The sequence below is a fragment of the Mytilus edulis genome, chromosome 5 (assembly GCF_963676685.1).
Source record: "Mytilus edulis chromosome 5, xbMytEdul2.2, whole genome shotgun sequence".
Lineage (NCBI taxonomy): Eukaryota > Metazoa > Mollusca > Bivalvia > Mytilida > Mytilidae > Mytilus > Mytilus edulis.
Genome location: NC_092348.1, coordinates 8,103,724 through 8,120,765, shown reverse-complemented (window position 1 = coordinate 8,120,765; position 17,042 = coordinate 8,103,724). Strand labels below are relative to the sequence as shown.

The window sequence follows — 17,042 nt, the reverse complement described above, 5'->3', positions numbered from 1 at the left end:
GCTCATTTTTATAGCATAAAGTGGTATCATGATTTCAGTTTAGTGTGCAATCCGTGTAAAGACAAGCTTATTCAGATGATGATTGAAGGAGCTAAGAGAATTTTAAGTAAACCAGTTTTGAAAAAAGAACCAATTACAGCAGATCATTTACAGAAGATAGTGGACAAAATTGGTAGTGATCGTGCTCATTTGCCGAATGTTAGAATTTGTGCTATGATGTTAGTTGGTTATGCAGGATTTTTACGCTACAGTGAGATAGCAAATTTAAAAATGTGTAACATAAAATTTTTTGACACTTATGTTTCTATGAATATTGAATCTGGGAAAACTGATGTATATAGAAGGGGTAATAATGTTATAATTTCTAAAACAAATTTGCCTACCTGTCCAGTAGTTTGGTTATTGACATACATTAATTTAGCTAAATTGGCTTTGGATTCTAATCAATATGTTTTTCGTTCTGTTAGATATTTTAAGTCAGTAAATTCTTATAAGTTAGCAGAGGCTAATCGTCCTTTATCTTATACTAGAGCTAGGGAGTTACTTTTGGGCACATTAACTGCGATTGGTCTTGATTGTAAACTTTTTTGTCTTCATAGTTTGCGCAGTGGTGGCGCAACTGCTGCTGCAAGAAATGACGTTTCTGATCGTTAAATTAAAGAACATGGAAGGTGGCGTACCGATTTTGCTAAAGATGGTTATATCAAAGATTCTGTTAAAAAGCAACTAACGGTTTCGTTAAATCTTGGTATATAACGGTTTATAAATATTTAATTTTTGGTGATATTATTCGGCTCAAATATGCTATGAATTTACTATTTTCCCTTTGTCTCGAGGTTATAGCGAGTAGCACACCTACATTATGTCGTTTGTTCTTTGTTAAGGCCATAGAAAATTAATTACTTTATATTCGGACGAACGTAGTGAGGGAGAATATAAATAAAATTTAGTTCGTCGTACGTTCATGAATATTCATGACATGTGCATGACCATTTGTCCGCACTTAAAACCCGTGCGGTCACCTTTCTGACCATCGACTCTTGCTATAGCCAGTAAGAAGACACGTGTATTCACGGTTGATTAAATGTGAATTTGTAATTGGAATTATGATATTATTGTTATTATGTTTGTATTTGATACATAAATTGATGTATTATATAGAATAAAGGTTATAGCGAGTAGCACACCTACATTATGTCGTTTGTTCTTTGTTAAGGCCATAGAATATTAATTACTTTATATTCGGACGCACGTAGTGAGGGAGAATATAAGTACCCGTATTAATAGTATTCACTAGTACCGTTATTACAATAATTTCCCACTATACTATCGAACCGTTGGAAATTATAACTATCAACTTTACTAAATACTATTTTTAGGCATATCAATAAATACTAAAATACTATATATAGCCGATAGCCCAGCAATACTAGAACCACAAAGAAAGGGCGGGCAAAGTTCAGTTTACAACCCAAGTGTTTGAGAAACTGACATTCTCTTTTCAAATGTATCATCTATGTACCCGTCCTTACTTGTGTCGGACTTCCACCTCCCGTGTCTCTTAATGCACCTTTCGTTCACATCAGACTGGGCAGCAGCGGTAGCACCGCCTGAACGAAGAGAATGTAAACCTAGATTAAAATTAGGGGCGACAATTCTAATCCTTTTTACAATATTTTCTTTAGCTGATGTGTAACTCATCTTCTTGTTCTTATGTATCAATTTTGCTATACCCTTAGATCTAAATATAGGTCTAAAAACAAATAAATCAGATTTCCCATCTAGACTAGCTAACTTAATATATCTATTGTACATTTTGAGTGGACAAGCTAAAGTGCTACCTTTTGAAATCAAAATTTTATTACCCTGTCGGTATTGATCAGTTTTACTACGTGATATGTGTATCTCTAAATAATCATCGAAAACTGTGATATCTTTACATTTAAAGAGCTAAGCTCATCGTAACGCAAAAACCCTGAATAACCTATCAAAATCATGGTCAAATCACGAACTATCAATAAATCTTCTGAACTTTCATACAATGAACATAAATCAATAAGAATATTATTGTTAATTGGATTCTTTTTGACTACTGGTCTACCGTTCAAACGTTTTACAGATTCGGTCAGTGATTTAACATACGAATTGTTAGTAGGATCATTGAAGCCATTAAGCTCATGGGCCCATTTGATAGAATATACAGCGGAGTCTATTACACTGGGAGAACAATGTTTGTCAATAAGATATGTCAAATAAAGCGCGACATGAACTGGATTAGCAGGTAATTCTGACATGTTGTGTTCATTAATAAAAGTTTTCCATCGTTTGAAACCATAAAAGTACTTTTTACTGGTATTTTCGGCTTTGGATTCCACAATAAAGCTAGACATCTTGTTGGCTAAATTCCTAAGTTTGTTGTCCGGGGATATACCACTGTTGTTTATGGCAGCCTGGACGTTTTGTTCCAATCTTAAACCTGCAAATAATATTGATTACATTAAAATTCTAGTTTGATTGCTAACATATGAAATCTCAGAATACGTTCACCAAATACGCCATTTTTACCACAACCTTTAACGACTGAGTGCTCTTTTGGTAAAAACTTTGTACCCTTAATAAATTTGGTGAGATTGTTCGATGCGAATAGCAACGGCCAAAATGGAGCTGATTTCCATTCCGGTATAACAAGCGTGCTGTTGGCTTTGTCGTTTTCTACTTTGCGTACGACCATGGAAATGAGTGATGGTGGTGGAACTAACCAATTTGTTTCTGTGTTCCAGTTTTGACTAAATGCGTCAACTGCTTCCGTACCGGGATACCATATTTTAGAGTTAAATCGTTCACACTGTGTATTATAGTGTGTGGCGAATCTGTCTATTGTATATTATATATAGCTTCATGAACAGGAATAGAAAACCTGACCATTTATATTTTTCTTATCTCCCATTTTTGACCCACTCAACTGAATGAATGATCTTTATTCTCATAAACCAAATACATAGTTACAGAGAAGATATTACAATAATATATATAACATATATAAGATATAGCATGTGTGAAATACAAAATTAATATGATAAATATTTACACAAATGATAAATAAACATATAGTTGTATTAACCAGGAGGATAGACTTTCACAGAAATAGATTTAATAAATCTACAAAGTTTCTCAAGTTCAACAATATTTTGGGTTGAACATACTTGTTTGAATTTGATAACATTTATATTTTTAATACAATAATGAGGTAAGTATTTGCATCTTTCATCTTTGAAATAATTACAAGACATGATATAATGGTATTCATCACCAATGTCAGCTGAGCCACAAAGGTGACACAATCTTTCAGAACTAGACCCTCAAGAGTTCTAGCACATTTCATATATACGTCGATGCGGATCGGACTGGGAGTACAGGTAACTAGAAAATTCGATGAAATGATGAAAATAGTCTTATCTGTGGGAACAGGAGGTCTAGGACCCAAAACCAAAACACTAAAGATACTACATACTGTTGGTTGTTCCAAAAAGACGCAATTAACTCCAGTATTGCACATATTTCACATATTCCATAGCGAGCGAAAAAATTCAAACATCCATCTTGTCATGCGCAATCATATTCCCCGAGGTAAACAAGAGGTAAATTACAAAAAATGCAAAATACAATCACATACAATTAAAGAAATAAATAAAACAACTTAGAAGAAATGTAATATATAGAATATTACTTTACTTTACATTATAGTATTTTAATATTATAATATTTTAGTTAACTTTGAAATGATTTAACATACGAATTGTTAGTAGGATCATTGAAGCCATTAAGCTCATGGGCCCATTTGATAGAATATACAGCGGAGTCTATTACACTGGGAGAACAATGTTTGTCAATAAGATATGTCAAATAAAGCGCGACATGAACTGGATTAGCAGGTAATTCTGACATGTTGTGTTCATTAATAAAAGTTTTCCATCGTTTGAAACCATAAAAGTACTTTTTACTGGTATTTTCGGCTTTGGATTCCACAATAAAGCTAGACATCTTGTTGGCTAAATTCCTAAGTTTGTTGTCCGGGGATATACCACTGTTGTTTATGGCAGCCTGGACGTTTTGTTCCAATCTTAAACCTGCAAATAATATTGATTACATTAAAATTCTAGTTTGATTGCTAACATATGAAATCTCAGAATACGTTCACCAAATACGCCATTTTTACCACAACCTTTAACGACTGAGTGCTCTTTTGGTAAAAACTTTGTACCCTTAATAAATTTGGTGAGATTGTTCGATGCGAATAGCAACGGCCAAAATGGAGCTGATTTCCATTCCGGTATAACAAGCGTGCTGTTGGCTTTGTCGTTTTCTACTTTGCGTACGACCATGGAAATGAGTGATGGTGGTGGAACTAACCAATTTGTTTCTGTGTTCCAGTTTTGACTAAATGCGTCAACTGCTTCCGTACCGGGATACCATATTTTAGAGTTAAATCGTTCACACTGTGTATTATAGTGTGTGGCGAATCTGTCTATTGTATATGGACCCCATAAGCTATTGATTTCATCAAATATATCAGAATGAATAGCCCAATCATCGTGATCAGTGTGTCGACTGATCTTGTCTGCGTGTGTGTTGTTCTCTCTCGGAACCCATTGTGTAATTATGTTTATATTGCTATCAACACAAGTTTGTTTAATGTCAATAGCTATATCTTGTAATTTCTGTTTCTTACTTCCTACTCTCAATATGTGAGGTACGTTTTGATTGTCTGTATAAATTTTGACGGTTTTATCACTAAATGTATTATCAAAAGTTTGTACAAACCTATTAACGCATTCTAATTCGCGCCATGTGGAACTTTCGTTCCTTTCTCGTAATGTCCAGTTACCGGACATTTCCTTGCAAACAAGTTTTGCATTCAAATCTGAGGTTAAATAACCACCAAAGCCTACATCTGAGGCATCACAAAACATTTCTATATCAACAATATGAAGCTGATCGATTTTACAAATGTCGACTCCAGCATCATTGAGCTTTTGCAATGAAATAGACCAAAAATGTATTTCATTAATTGCCTTTTTGCAAATTTTAACTGGTGCATCCCAACTTGCTCTACCCATGATACAACCATAAAGGTATCTAGTGTTCAATCTAACTAAGTCACCAATGACTATCTGCATAGATATCAACTGACCTACAATGCTAGCTAAAACTCTAGATCCAAAAAGTTCCACCCCTTCGTTTGTTTCGTCTATTAGAAATCTAATCTTTTTCTCAGTTTTCATAATTCTATCTTCATTAACAAATATTTTACCTATATTTGTATCCCAAGTATACCCTAGCCATTTTAATCTCTGGCTTGGTAACCAAAAACACTTCTCATGTGCTATCAAAAATCCCAAATTTTCTAGTTTAAATTTAACTATTTGACTGCTCTCAATGCATTTTTCAAAATTGCTATCTCCACCCAACCCATCGTCTAGAAACATTATTATCCTTTTGCCTTCTGATCGCAAATGCTTAACTACTTCTCTAAGTACTTTTGTAAATATGTACCCGGCAGTTGATATTCCGAAAGGAAGAACATTGAAAACGAAATATCTCGTATTTCCATCAAAATTCCAAGCAAAACCTAAGAAAGTTCTGTGTATATCTGAGATTTCCAAATGATGATAAGCCGATCGAATATCGAAACTAAATAAATAATCTCCTTTTTGAAAGAGATATCTTGCTATCTCAGTATCCTCGTATTTGTACCTAAATTTAAACAGATGTGGATTCAAATGCCTACAATCTAGTACTAATCTTGGTTTGTTTTTATTATTTGCCACTGTAAGTGGATTTACTACAGTTGGTTTAGAATAAACTTCAGAAATGCACCTTTTTTTTAAGAAGTTTGTAAATCTCTTCAACAACAAATTCTGCATTGTTTAAAGATGATCTGTTATTTTTCAAATGTTTAACCTCTGGTTCCGTTTTTAACGGTAACTTATACCCGTTTTCAATAACATCAATAATATGTGTACTAGTAGTAATAGCTTTTCATTCATGTAATGTTGACCTCAATTTACCTACAGGTGAGACAGGTATATCAACTTCTAGTAAAAAGTGACCACCAATAACACTTGGTTTCGATTGAGTAATTTCTATCGTATGTTTATCTTCTGCTTTGTTTACATTTGAACTGAATGAATTTTCAGCTTGACCAATATAACATTTGTTCATATTATTATACAAATTAGTACATTCAAAATTTGTAAATATACTTATCTTATCTTTCTTTTCAGGACAATCATTTGCCCAATGGCCCCTGTTGCCACAATTGAAACATCTCCCTGTTCTCCAAGTAGGGGTTGGATCTCTCTCTTTGGTGGAATAGGGCACTTTCCTGACCGTCTTCGTTGACTTCTTTATCTTATCTGACTTGTTCCTACGTTCAGCTCTATTTTGCGCTCTTATCATCTTCTTTTCATCTTCGGAGTCGTCGGCAATTGGGTTAGTTGTGTACTCCTTCACGACTCTCCAACCCAATTCGGATGAATCAGCGAGTTTAATGAGTTTCTGTCTGTCTCTTACAATTGTCATACTTTCAACAATCTTGTCTCTAGCTTGATGAATAGAATCTACGGATAAATCTGGTCCGTCTAACTGTGCTTTTGCTTCCGTTAATTTCGTCAGGACTTTAACCTCATGTTTGTACTGGTTTTCGTTCCCCTTCCGTTGGAAAGTATAGTTCTCCGACAAAGTCTCTTCAATCTTGGACATCTGGGATTGACTGATATCTCGCTGAGACTGCTGGATATTTCCCTGGAATGTGGATAGTCTGTTATCTATCAAAGCTGTGATTTGGTTAAGGGTATCTTGTTGTGAAGCAGATACTGCATTTTGTACTTCTTGGACAATTACTTGCTTTACGGAATTATCTAAACCGGGGTCCGTCATATTCCACTGTTGTCCAGTCTGATGCTTGGCTAGAAGTGACCAACAAGGGAAAATATTCTTGCTAAATATCAGTATCACGTGATACATGTATGTATATACGTGTACATAAGAAGTACCCGTATTAATAGTATTCACTAGTACCGTTATTACAATAATTTCCCACTATACTATCGAACCGTTGGAATTTATAATTAGTTGTGCTCACTGAAGCATAATCAGGAAGTGCAAGTTATAATAGTAAATCTTTAGGACCGGTGTTGGAAAATATGTTAGTCTACAAATTGATTTTAAGTGGAATGATATTAATGTGTAAGAATAGTTTACGTAAGTAAAACAATTTTCTATATGCTTTTGAGTAATTTAAAAAAAAAAATATTGTTGCGGTATTTTTGTTATTTTATTTGTAACCGATATCAAGCCTTTTTCTGTAATGAAATAGACAAATATGCATCATGAAACTAATAGAATTGTTGGTGGTGAGACTGTTAAAAAGAATCGACAATATGGATGTGTGTTTTGGCAATAAGGAATACCAGCAGAAAGGTATTTTAAGTATAAGAAGTAAAATCACAAAAATACTGAACTCAGAGGAAAATAAAATCGGAAAGTCTGTATTCACATGGCAAAGTCAAATGATAAAAACACTCCAAAAAAGAATGGACAAGAACTGTCATATTCCTGACTTGGTACAGGCATTTTCAAATGTAGAAAATGGTAAATTCAACCTGGTTTTATAGCGCTACACCTTTCACTGTCTTGACAGTCTCATCAAATTATGTTATATTTACAATGATGCGTGAACTAAACAAACATAATAAATAAAATAGTCAAAATATGGGTACAGCAGTCATCATCGTTTAACAATTTTAAAAGGAACACTTTAACAGAACACAAAAGCATATCTACAAACACATTCATTGCTTCACGTGTCTGACGCCAGAAAATTTCACATAAGAGCTAATGTTACCATTTCAATGATTGATATTCCTAACATTTTGTAGACACAATGAAAATTTGTTCTACTGACATTTTATAGCCAAATTATTTACATTTGAAAGGCACATCAATCACATAACATGATAAGAAAGTAGAAAGACTATGCATGTCGAAAGGTTTAAAATGTTAAATACAAGTTGTAAGCTATGTCAGGCTTCGATCCTATGTTTTTCCTTTTTGTTTTTATCAGCTCCTAAATGTTTGGACATTTTCAAATGTTTTGATATCAAGCAGATATTTGTTGTCAAAATTCTAAAACATCGTAGACATGCCAATTGAGTATATGTGTGACTAGCAACGATATTTCAAGGCGTATGGTAGAACCTTCTAAAATTAGCCTTTTGAATAATAAACTAGTACATACTGAATCAAAGAACATGTTATAATGACCAATTAGTTGTTCTAATAATGAGACGAGTCGTTTTGAATATCGACATAATTTTTTTTACAGTGAAGTATCTTCTTTTTCAAATCACCAGCAATATATAATCCATAAGCATTCCATTATGACAGGTAGTCAGCACTTCGGTGTTGACATCAATATCAATTATAGGGTAATTCTTATAAATTTACTCTTTGCAAAAGTATGAATTATTCGAAATACTAAGTATTTTCTCATCCAAGACATAGATTACCTTATCCGTATTTGGCATAACTTTGTCCTCAATGCTCTTCAACTTTGTACTTGTTGTTTAGCTTTCTAACTTTTTTTTATTTGAGCATCAATGGTGAGTCTTATGTAGACGACACGCACAGCTTGCGTATTAAATAATAAGCCTGGTAACTATTTTATTATTGAAGCCACTTATCCATGAATCAAAAATGTTATTGTATTCTATTGGTACTCAAGGAATATATTATATAATATAGACACATTTGTTAAATAATGTTTCATCAGCTCATTTAGTCAGTTGTATTCGGAGTTAACTATTCAAATAAAAGCAACAGTAGTATACCGCTGTTCGAAGGAGGGAAATTATTACATAAAATGGATTTTTCTTTATTCAGGTTATTTCTTTTTTTTTACCTTTTACCAGAACGTTTTACCGTGATCTTATGAATTGATAGCGTTCTTAGATAGTTATAGAACAATTTTTACTCTATTATTGTTTAATTATTGAGGCATTTGTTATGTTTAGAAGAGTCAATAAATAACAACACATAACATTCAATCTATATGAGTGTGATTAAATCAGTACATAGGCCGTGTTCACATTGACCTAAACTCGGTGTTGTGTAAGTCTAACTCGCACGTAAACTAAACACAATTACGTTCCAATTGATAAAACTCAATGTTTACGTGCAGTTTAAATTATGTTTTGTCTACGTGCAGCCGATAGTAGATGTAGGCCTTGTGTAGGTTAAGTGTACACAAAACTAGGCATTTAAAATTTTAATTTCACCAAGTATATTTAAGGAAGGAACGATTTTTGAATAAAATTGATATTTATAACAATTATCAAGTCACGTTCTTTACAGAAATATTTGACTAAACTTATGGTAGCTTTATTAACACCTTATCAAGACTTAAAGAATCATCATTGGCGAACACATAATTCATTTGAAAAGGTCTTCCCGAATCGACTGCACGTACACGGAAATATTTGCCACTGGTCGTTACTCAAACAACGATTTACTCATAAATGTATTACTAAAAAAAGTGTGAGGTAATTTTATTGTTTGTCTATTATCTCAGATCCGTTAAAATACACTTAAAAATAAAAAATAAAACCATAAACATCTCCTTTTTCTAAATACTCCCTGGAGAAGAAATATCATTTGAAAGAAACAGAAAAGATAAAAATGTAGTGATCCTTAAGGCCTCAATCCTTTTTCTCCGTCTGAAAGCACGCTGCTGCAGCCAACTTGTTTTTCATGCGTAACCGAGACATCTTTAGTATCTTTAAACTGCTACAATCGTAAAAATGGCTTTCATAAGGGAGCAACCACTTAACCTCAAAAGGGTGAGATATATTTTTTTCTGAGTCATAATTTGTTTTTCGCGCGATCGTTTTTTTTTCCCTCAATATTTGACACTGAAATGTATGGGGAAATTCTGGATTCAGAATTTTTTTTTATCATCTCCTGACCAGATTTGTTTTTATCAAATTGGGAATCAGAATATTTTTAAAGAAAAAATCCCTCCCCTTTTTTTGAAGTCAAATGGTCGTACCCTAACTGCTAGAAAAGTTGTCCGACAAATTTGCATTCGGCTCTACGTAATGAACATTTAAATGACATATAGTTTACAAGTGTGAACAAATCTTATGCACAGATAATTAAACAAGGTTTATAGATGTGAACAAATTTTATGTGAAACCAGTGTACATTACATTAAACTAAATGTAAACATGTTTACTATACATGGCGTTTGGTGTGAACACGGCCATAGATTGATACAATTACATATTAAATTATAAATTTAATAACAATGTAATTGAAACATACTATTACGTATGTAAATATTAGAATGCTAAAAATATTTACAATGCGATAAAAAATAAACTAGCTTCATCGACCATGCATCTTTCCAGGTGATATCATGTGCAGATAAGAAAATTTGGCAGCTCATTGTACATTAAAAGGTCATAAAATATTGCAAAGATGTTAAGGACGATGCTAAAAACGATTTTTTGTTATATTTCCTGTATCTGTTCTCGACTGTTTTTTCCATTTAAACGTCAGTTTCTAAAGTCTCGAACCAGTGGATCTTAATGTTTCTTTTCTCATTCTAGCCGTGGAGTCCCAATCAGTATTCACTTCTATAATATGAAAATTAACTTTATCAAAAAGATATTCCTTAGAGCAACTGAATCTACATAATGCGAATGAGAAACCCGTTGTTGTATTCTATTTGCAGACATTTACTTGAAAAATGACCTCAGAAATTTGGCACTCTACGAATCATTCTTTTTTGTTTGCTTTATTTAGTACCTTTGGCTGTACTTTCTTGTACTGTTCGTTGTGCAAAATCCTATCAATATGGTCGAAATATGTACGAAACGGCGTGGAAAATTTCAAAGCTTTTTGAATCGAGCACTTAAACTTTTCCAGGAAAATTCGCGATAAAAATATGTTGTATACATTAATTGATTTTCTACTACAGTATATTTACGGATCCATTACACACTAATAGTAAACTCACCAAAGATATTTGGATATTAATGATATGAATGTGTATAACCTTAAGACGATGTGAAGCATACTATCACATTGATATTCACGTGAGCTTGATCTTTGACCGTAAGATCAAAACACTGGATTTCTTAGAAATTGGCGCTCCCAAATGAGTGGGCTTTTCTAGCTCCAGTAAGTTCTTTTTCACGTCAAACAAATTCAAAATTAAATTTGAAATGTAAGAAATGTCAATTAGTTTTAGTAGTTTCAAATTCTTGATGTTTTAATAACGATCGGTACAGAATTATGTCGAAAACATACAACAAGCATACAGGAGAAAAAACGGTACACAACGCACGACATCCGGAATCAGTGTATATTTTAGTAAGCATCTGCGACGAGTTTCATTTCGAATGGTAAATATCGTCAATTTAAAGTTGTTTCAACCGAAAAAAAGAAAAACAAATTTTGATATCTATGGAGGATTTTAGTAAAAGTTTCTGTGTGTGTTGCGTTTCGGTGTTGTGTCGTTGTTCTCCTCTTATATTTAATACGTTTCCCTCGGTTTTAGTTTGTTACCCCGATTTTGTTTTTTGTCCATGGATTTATGAGTTTTGAACAGCGGTATACTACTGTTGCCTTTATTTAAGTAATTTGTGGTAACGAAATCCCTGATTTAATAATTTACCAGTAGTACATAGATGATGTTGGTGCAAAAGAAGCATCATTATCCAAAAAGGGACAATTAACAATAGGGAACGAAAAACTGTTCCTGTTGTTGTTACTTTTAAAGACAAATTAAAAGAGTTGGTATTACTTTGCTTCATAAAAAAGAATGGCCAACGTAGATACAAGTATCTTGTCTTAGGGAGGGATAAATCCTACTTTGTAAAGAATCACTCTGATTCAAACAAAAAATTCTCTGAAACCGATATTATCAAGATGCTTGATTTCTTGATTGACAACATATTTGTTACGTTCGGAGGACGTGTTTTTCAACAGACTGTCGGCATACCAATGGGAACAAACTGTGCCCCTCTACTTGCTGACTTGTTTCTTTATTATTATGAGGCTGACTTCATGCAGGAACTTCTTAGGAAGAAAGATAAGAAGTTAGCAATATCCTTTAACTCTACTTTCCGCTATATAGATGACGTTCTTTCACTAAACAATTCAAAATTTGGTGACTATGTGGAACGCATCTATCCCATCGAATTGGAGATAAAGGATACTACAGATACAGTTAAGTCAGCTTCATATCTTGACTTACATCTAGAAATTGACAATGAGGGTCGGTTGAAGACAAAACTTTACGACAAAAGAGATGATTTCAGCTTTCCAATTGTGAACTTTCCATTTCTAAGTAGCAACATTCCAGCAGCACCTGCATACGGGGTATATATCTCTCAATTGATACGATATTCCCGTGCTTGCATTTCCTATCATGATTTTCTTGATAGAGGGTTACTGCTCACAAGGAAGCTATTAAATCAAGAGTTCCAAATGGTGAAGTTGAAATCATCCCTTCGTAAATTTTACGGACGCCATCACGAGTTGGTTGACCGTTATGGAATAACCATTTCACAAATGATATCGGATATGTTCCTCACGTCGTAACTACAATCCCCTTCCCTTTCATGAATTTGACCTACCGAATTAGACTATTTACCGGATTTGTAATCACATAAGCAACACGACGGGTGCCGCATGTGGAGCAGGATCTGCTTACCCTTCCGGAGCACCTGAGATCACCCCTAGTTTTTGGTGGGGTTCGTGTTGTTTATTCTTTAGTTTTCTATGTTGTGTCATGTGTACTATTGTTTTTCTGTTTGTCTTTTTCATTTTTAGCCATGGCGTTGTCAGTTTGTTTTAGATTTATGAGTTTGACTGTCCCTTTGGTATCTTTCGTCCCTCTTTTACTGTGGAGTAATACTAAAATATCTTAATCTAGGATTCATTTAAAGTTAGTTCTTTAAGGTAAATTTGGGCAGTATATTTACAAAATTCCTAATTATTTAACGAAAAAAGGTTTTCAACTTAACGGTAAGTGTTGTTGAATTTTTCAACGTTTTTTTAACTGACTTTTACCCTATTCTGTGATTCATAACAAAAACCTTTAAAAAACGTTAATTCCACTTTTTTCATATCTTTCATTACAAAAATTATCTACAAGTTCTTTAATAATAGTTAAGGAACTCATTAAAAGCACTACAAAATAAGTGGTAGAACACTTATTTTAGGCGGATGAGACGATATTTTACTTTTTTTTTTGGTGAAGTTTATGTAACCAATACATAGCGGGGACCTTCAAATGTTAAGAGGAGGCCTTAATCTGATCCGTGGTAGTGACATGGTCATTTACTTTATGACTCTCTGTGGAGTTGAATGAATAATCTCATTCTTAAGGACTTATGTGTAGTACTTACGTCATACCACCACCACATTTGTGCCTACTGTGTCGGTCAGAAAGAGCACAACACGCTTTGATAGTACTTTTGTTTTTAATCCTAGAAATGGGCTATTACCTATTACTCTATTATCTATTTTTAATTATTTGCGAAATGTGATATGCAAATATCAACATTATTGGTCCGTGTAACACTTATCAATTCAAAATTTGAAAAGGTTTTCAAATTTTAGATTTATGGAATTTTAATGAAAGTTTTAAAATATCAAAATTCAAAATTTTTAAAAAAGTTTTTAAATTTTGAAATTTTCACCAAATATCATTTTTTTATTTGATAGTTTAGATATTTAATCAAATTTTAATAGTATTTAACTTAACGAGCAGTTTCGATTATTTTGCTTTTAACTTTTTAATTAAGATATCAACAATAGAAAAGGGGCGAAAAGAGGGGTACCTGTAACTTGCGATAAGACGTGTCAGGGTATTTTTCTATCCAAAATTCATGTATTTAGTTTTGATGTTCTATTTGTTATTCACATTGGATATTGTCAAATGTCTTATCGTTTGTAGTTGTATATCTTATTATTTTTCTTTTCTATTGCTGTTTTAGGGTAAAGATAATTAACCACCCAGTTCTATTACCGTAAATTGGGATATTTTGGTTGTAGTTTTATTTTGGTTTATTTGGTGCCTCCAATGAAAGTGCCAAAATTAAACACACGAAAATAAATCAAACACTAAAATTTGAAACGCCAAAATCGTGTACCGGTGCAACAATATCGTTATGTTTATTGTTATGGAAAACATTTTATGTTATCATATCTTCCGTATATTTACTTCTATTTTATACATAGCCAGATCTGCAAATGAATACCTGATATCATTTGACAACATTGCTATACAATTTTTAATTAATTGACAATTTTCGGAAATTGTTAAGAAAACACAACATTACTTTTTATTCACACATGTCATAAATATGCTAGGCTATAGCTGATTAGACGCCATTATTAGTAATTAGAATATCAAAACTGCTTGTAATCCTTAGCTTTATCTTCATTTAATTAACATGTACTGCCACAGGCATAAGGATTAAAATTTGAAACTTTGATCATTAATAGATTAACATGTACTGCAATAGAGATCGTTAAAATAATGGTGTCCCAAAATTAAAAATATCAATTGGACGAAGCAACAAAATTACACACACCAACATACAACACATGCTTTTTGAGAGAAAACCGCCAAAATATCCCGTCGCCAAAATTTCCTAATTTACGGTATAAGATTTCAGTTTGGGTCAACTAAATTTACACGATGTATTTGGTTTACAGTTTGATTTAGAAGAAATACCGATATAGCTAGAAAATACAATTAATTATCTAATTACTACCACAATTTTATATTAATAAGTATTGTAATTTTCATTGTTATCAATACATGTAATATCAGTATTACAAACCTAATCTTGAACGCTATAAAATTTTTAGTTTAAATTTGACGTCACTGTTTTGCGTCGATTTCTTTGGTTAACATGTAATACGTTGTTCGGTTGTGTGTTCTTTATGTGCGGATTTAGGTTGTTTTACGTATTCGTTTTTATTTTGTAGATTGTCACCACTTCGGTGTTAGCATGTTTATCTATTACATAGTCATTTTTTTATAAATTTACTGTTTGCAAAAGTATGAATTATTCTAAATACTAAGGATTTTCCTTAATGATCTACTTTGAACATGTTTTGGCTTTCGAACTTTTTTTTATCTGAGCGTCACTGATGAGTCTTATGTAGACGAAACGTGCGTCTGGCGTATTTAAATATAAGCCTGGTACCTTTTGGTAGCTATTATTTGTGTGTTTTGATCATTCCTGTTTGTTCTACCATTTATTTGTATTGTAATCCTGTCATGTTACGTTGTCATTTTAATTTTATATATAATTTTGTCATAAAAGCAGGAGGTTTGGCTAGCCACAAAACCAGGATTAACCCACCATAATATTCTTAAAATGTCCTGTACCAAGTCAGGAACATAGCCATTGTTATATTATTGTTCGTTTCTGTATGTGTTTCATTTTATTGTATCTGTTGTTTCGTTGTTTTCCTTTATATTTGATTTGTTTCTCTCAGTTTTAGTTTGTAACCCGGATTTATTTTTCTCTCAAATGTTTTATGAATTTCGAAAACAGCGGTATACGTCTGTTGCCTTTATTTATATCAGCGATAAATGGTAATCTATTAGATAATCGGAAATATAAATATTGTCACCAACAAGACATTTAATTTGATTAGGATACTTCCATGAGGGGCTTGTATAATGATACATTTTTCAGGAGTGGATCAATGAATTTGAAGGCCTAGGGACTAGTTAGGGAAATAACCATTAACCTTAAATAGGAAGGGGTGGTCCTAAAAATATATTCTGATCTCTAATTTAATGGAAAAAACTTTCTGTTCAAGCAGTGGACGAAAAAAAAATTCTGAACCTAGATTTTCACCATACCTTATAGTGTTAATTTTTTAACCAAATAATTTGATTATTGTGTTGAAAAATAAAGGCAACAGTTAACTGAATTAAATTTCTCACATCGACAAAAAACATACCCCCTCCTTTTGAAGTTAAATGGTTGCTCCCTTAGACTACGTTTGGACTGATGCTTTTAAAAAGTATATACAATAATCATATATGTAGCTTCATTAGGGGTCCTAAATCCACCACTGTTTTATAATAGCCAATAAAAGGACATGGGATTGTTTTGAAATTGAAAGATAGTTCCATATTTGTTATTTGTGCATTTGTAAGATAATCAATATTCATCAAAGTACAAGTACGCAGGAAAGTCTAGTAAGAAAAAGGCGTGTAAAAAGACTGCCAAGCTCTCCTCACGTCATGTCAGAACCTCCACAGTAACTCGTTAGTTTGTTGCAAGGTGACATTATTGTCCCTATCCAATATGCAATATTTTTCAAGTGGCATTTGAATTTTCCGATCTTTATCCTTAACTGACTTTTACATGGGCCTACCTGTTGTATTTATTGTTAATTTGTTATCGTCCTGAAGATGCATAAAATATTTGTTACTAACAACCAACAATTAATCATTTAAAATAGGTTGTTTATATACAATTACAAAGAAACTTAGGTTTCAACTCCCTCGGGCAAAGTAGCCCTAACATGGATTTACTTTAATTTTGGTAAAACATCTCTTCCATTGTTCCGGTTCTTATATTTACTTTACTTTCAAATATTCAGTTTTCAGCGTTCTGTAGGAAAATGGAATACTTTAAATTCAATGTTTTACATTGTCCTTGTTTTCGAGAGCAACATTGGTGTATTGCTAAAATAGCAAAATCCATCGTGCAGAGAGCGTGATACTCTCTTTGCACGCCCATTTCTGACTAGACGTGGCTTCGTCCTTGTACTTTGCTCAAATTAGATTGTTGTACGTAACAAATAAAAAATATGGAACGATCCCTTGATCTAAACAGAGGCTGGTTTAGGGGCCGCCAACACCTACCGGAGCTACATATATATGATAAATGGTATACTTTTAAAAACATCGTTCCTTACTTTGTCAATCTAGGCTC

The 17,042-nt window shown here is 32.9% G+C and overlaps 2 protein-coding genes across 2 annotated transcripts in view; one reads left to right on the top strand and one right to left on the bottom strand.

The window, feature by feature from the left end:
- Positions 1-1,907: 1,907 nt before the first annotated feature.
- Positions 1,908-5,486, bottom strand: LOC139522681 (uncharacterized). Its single transcript, XM_071316149.1, has 3 exons — positions 4,463-5,486; positions 4,002-4,127; positions 1,908-2,476 (listed from the first exon to the last, which is right to left on the bottom strand). The coding sequence occupies exons 1-3, from the start codon at positions 5,484-5,486 to the stop codon at positions 1,908-1,910; spliced, it is 1,719 nt and encodes a 572-aa protein (XP_071172250.1).
- Positions 5,487-7,136: 1,650 nt separating this feature from the next.
- The window catches only part of LOC139522862 (uncharacterized), a 32,359-nt gene continuing 22,453 nt past the window's right edge, over positions 7,137-17,042 (top strand). Inside the window, exon 1 of the mRNA XM_071316474.1 lies at positions 7,137-7,263. Coding sequence (XP_071172575.1) covers positions 7,206-7,263 — 58 coding nt within the window. The 5' untranslated portion in view covers positions 7,137-7,205. The remainder of the gene's footprint in view (positions 7,264-17,042) is intronic.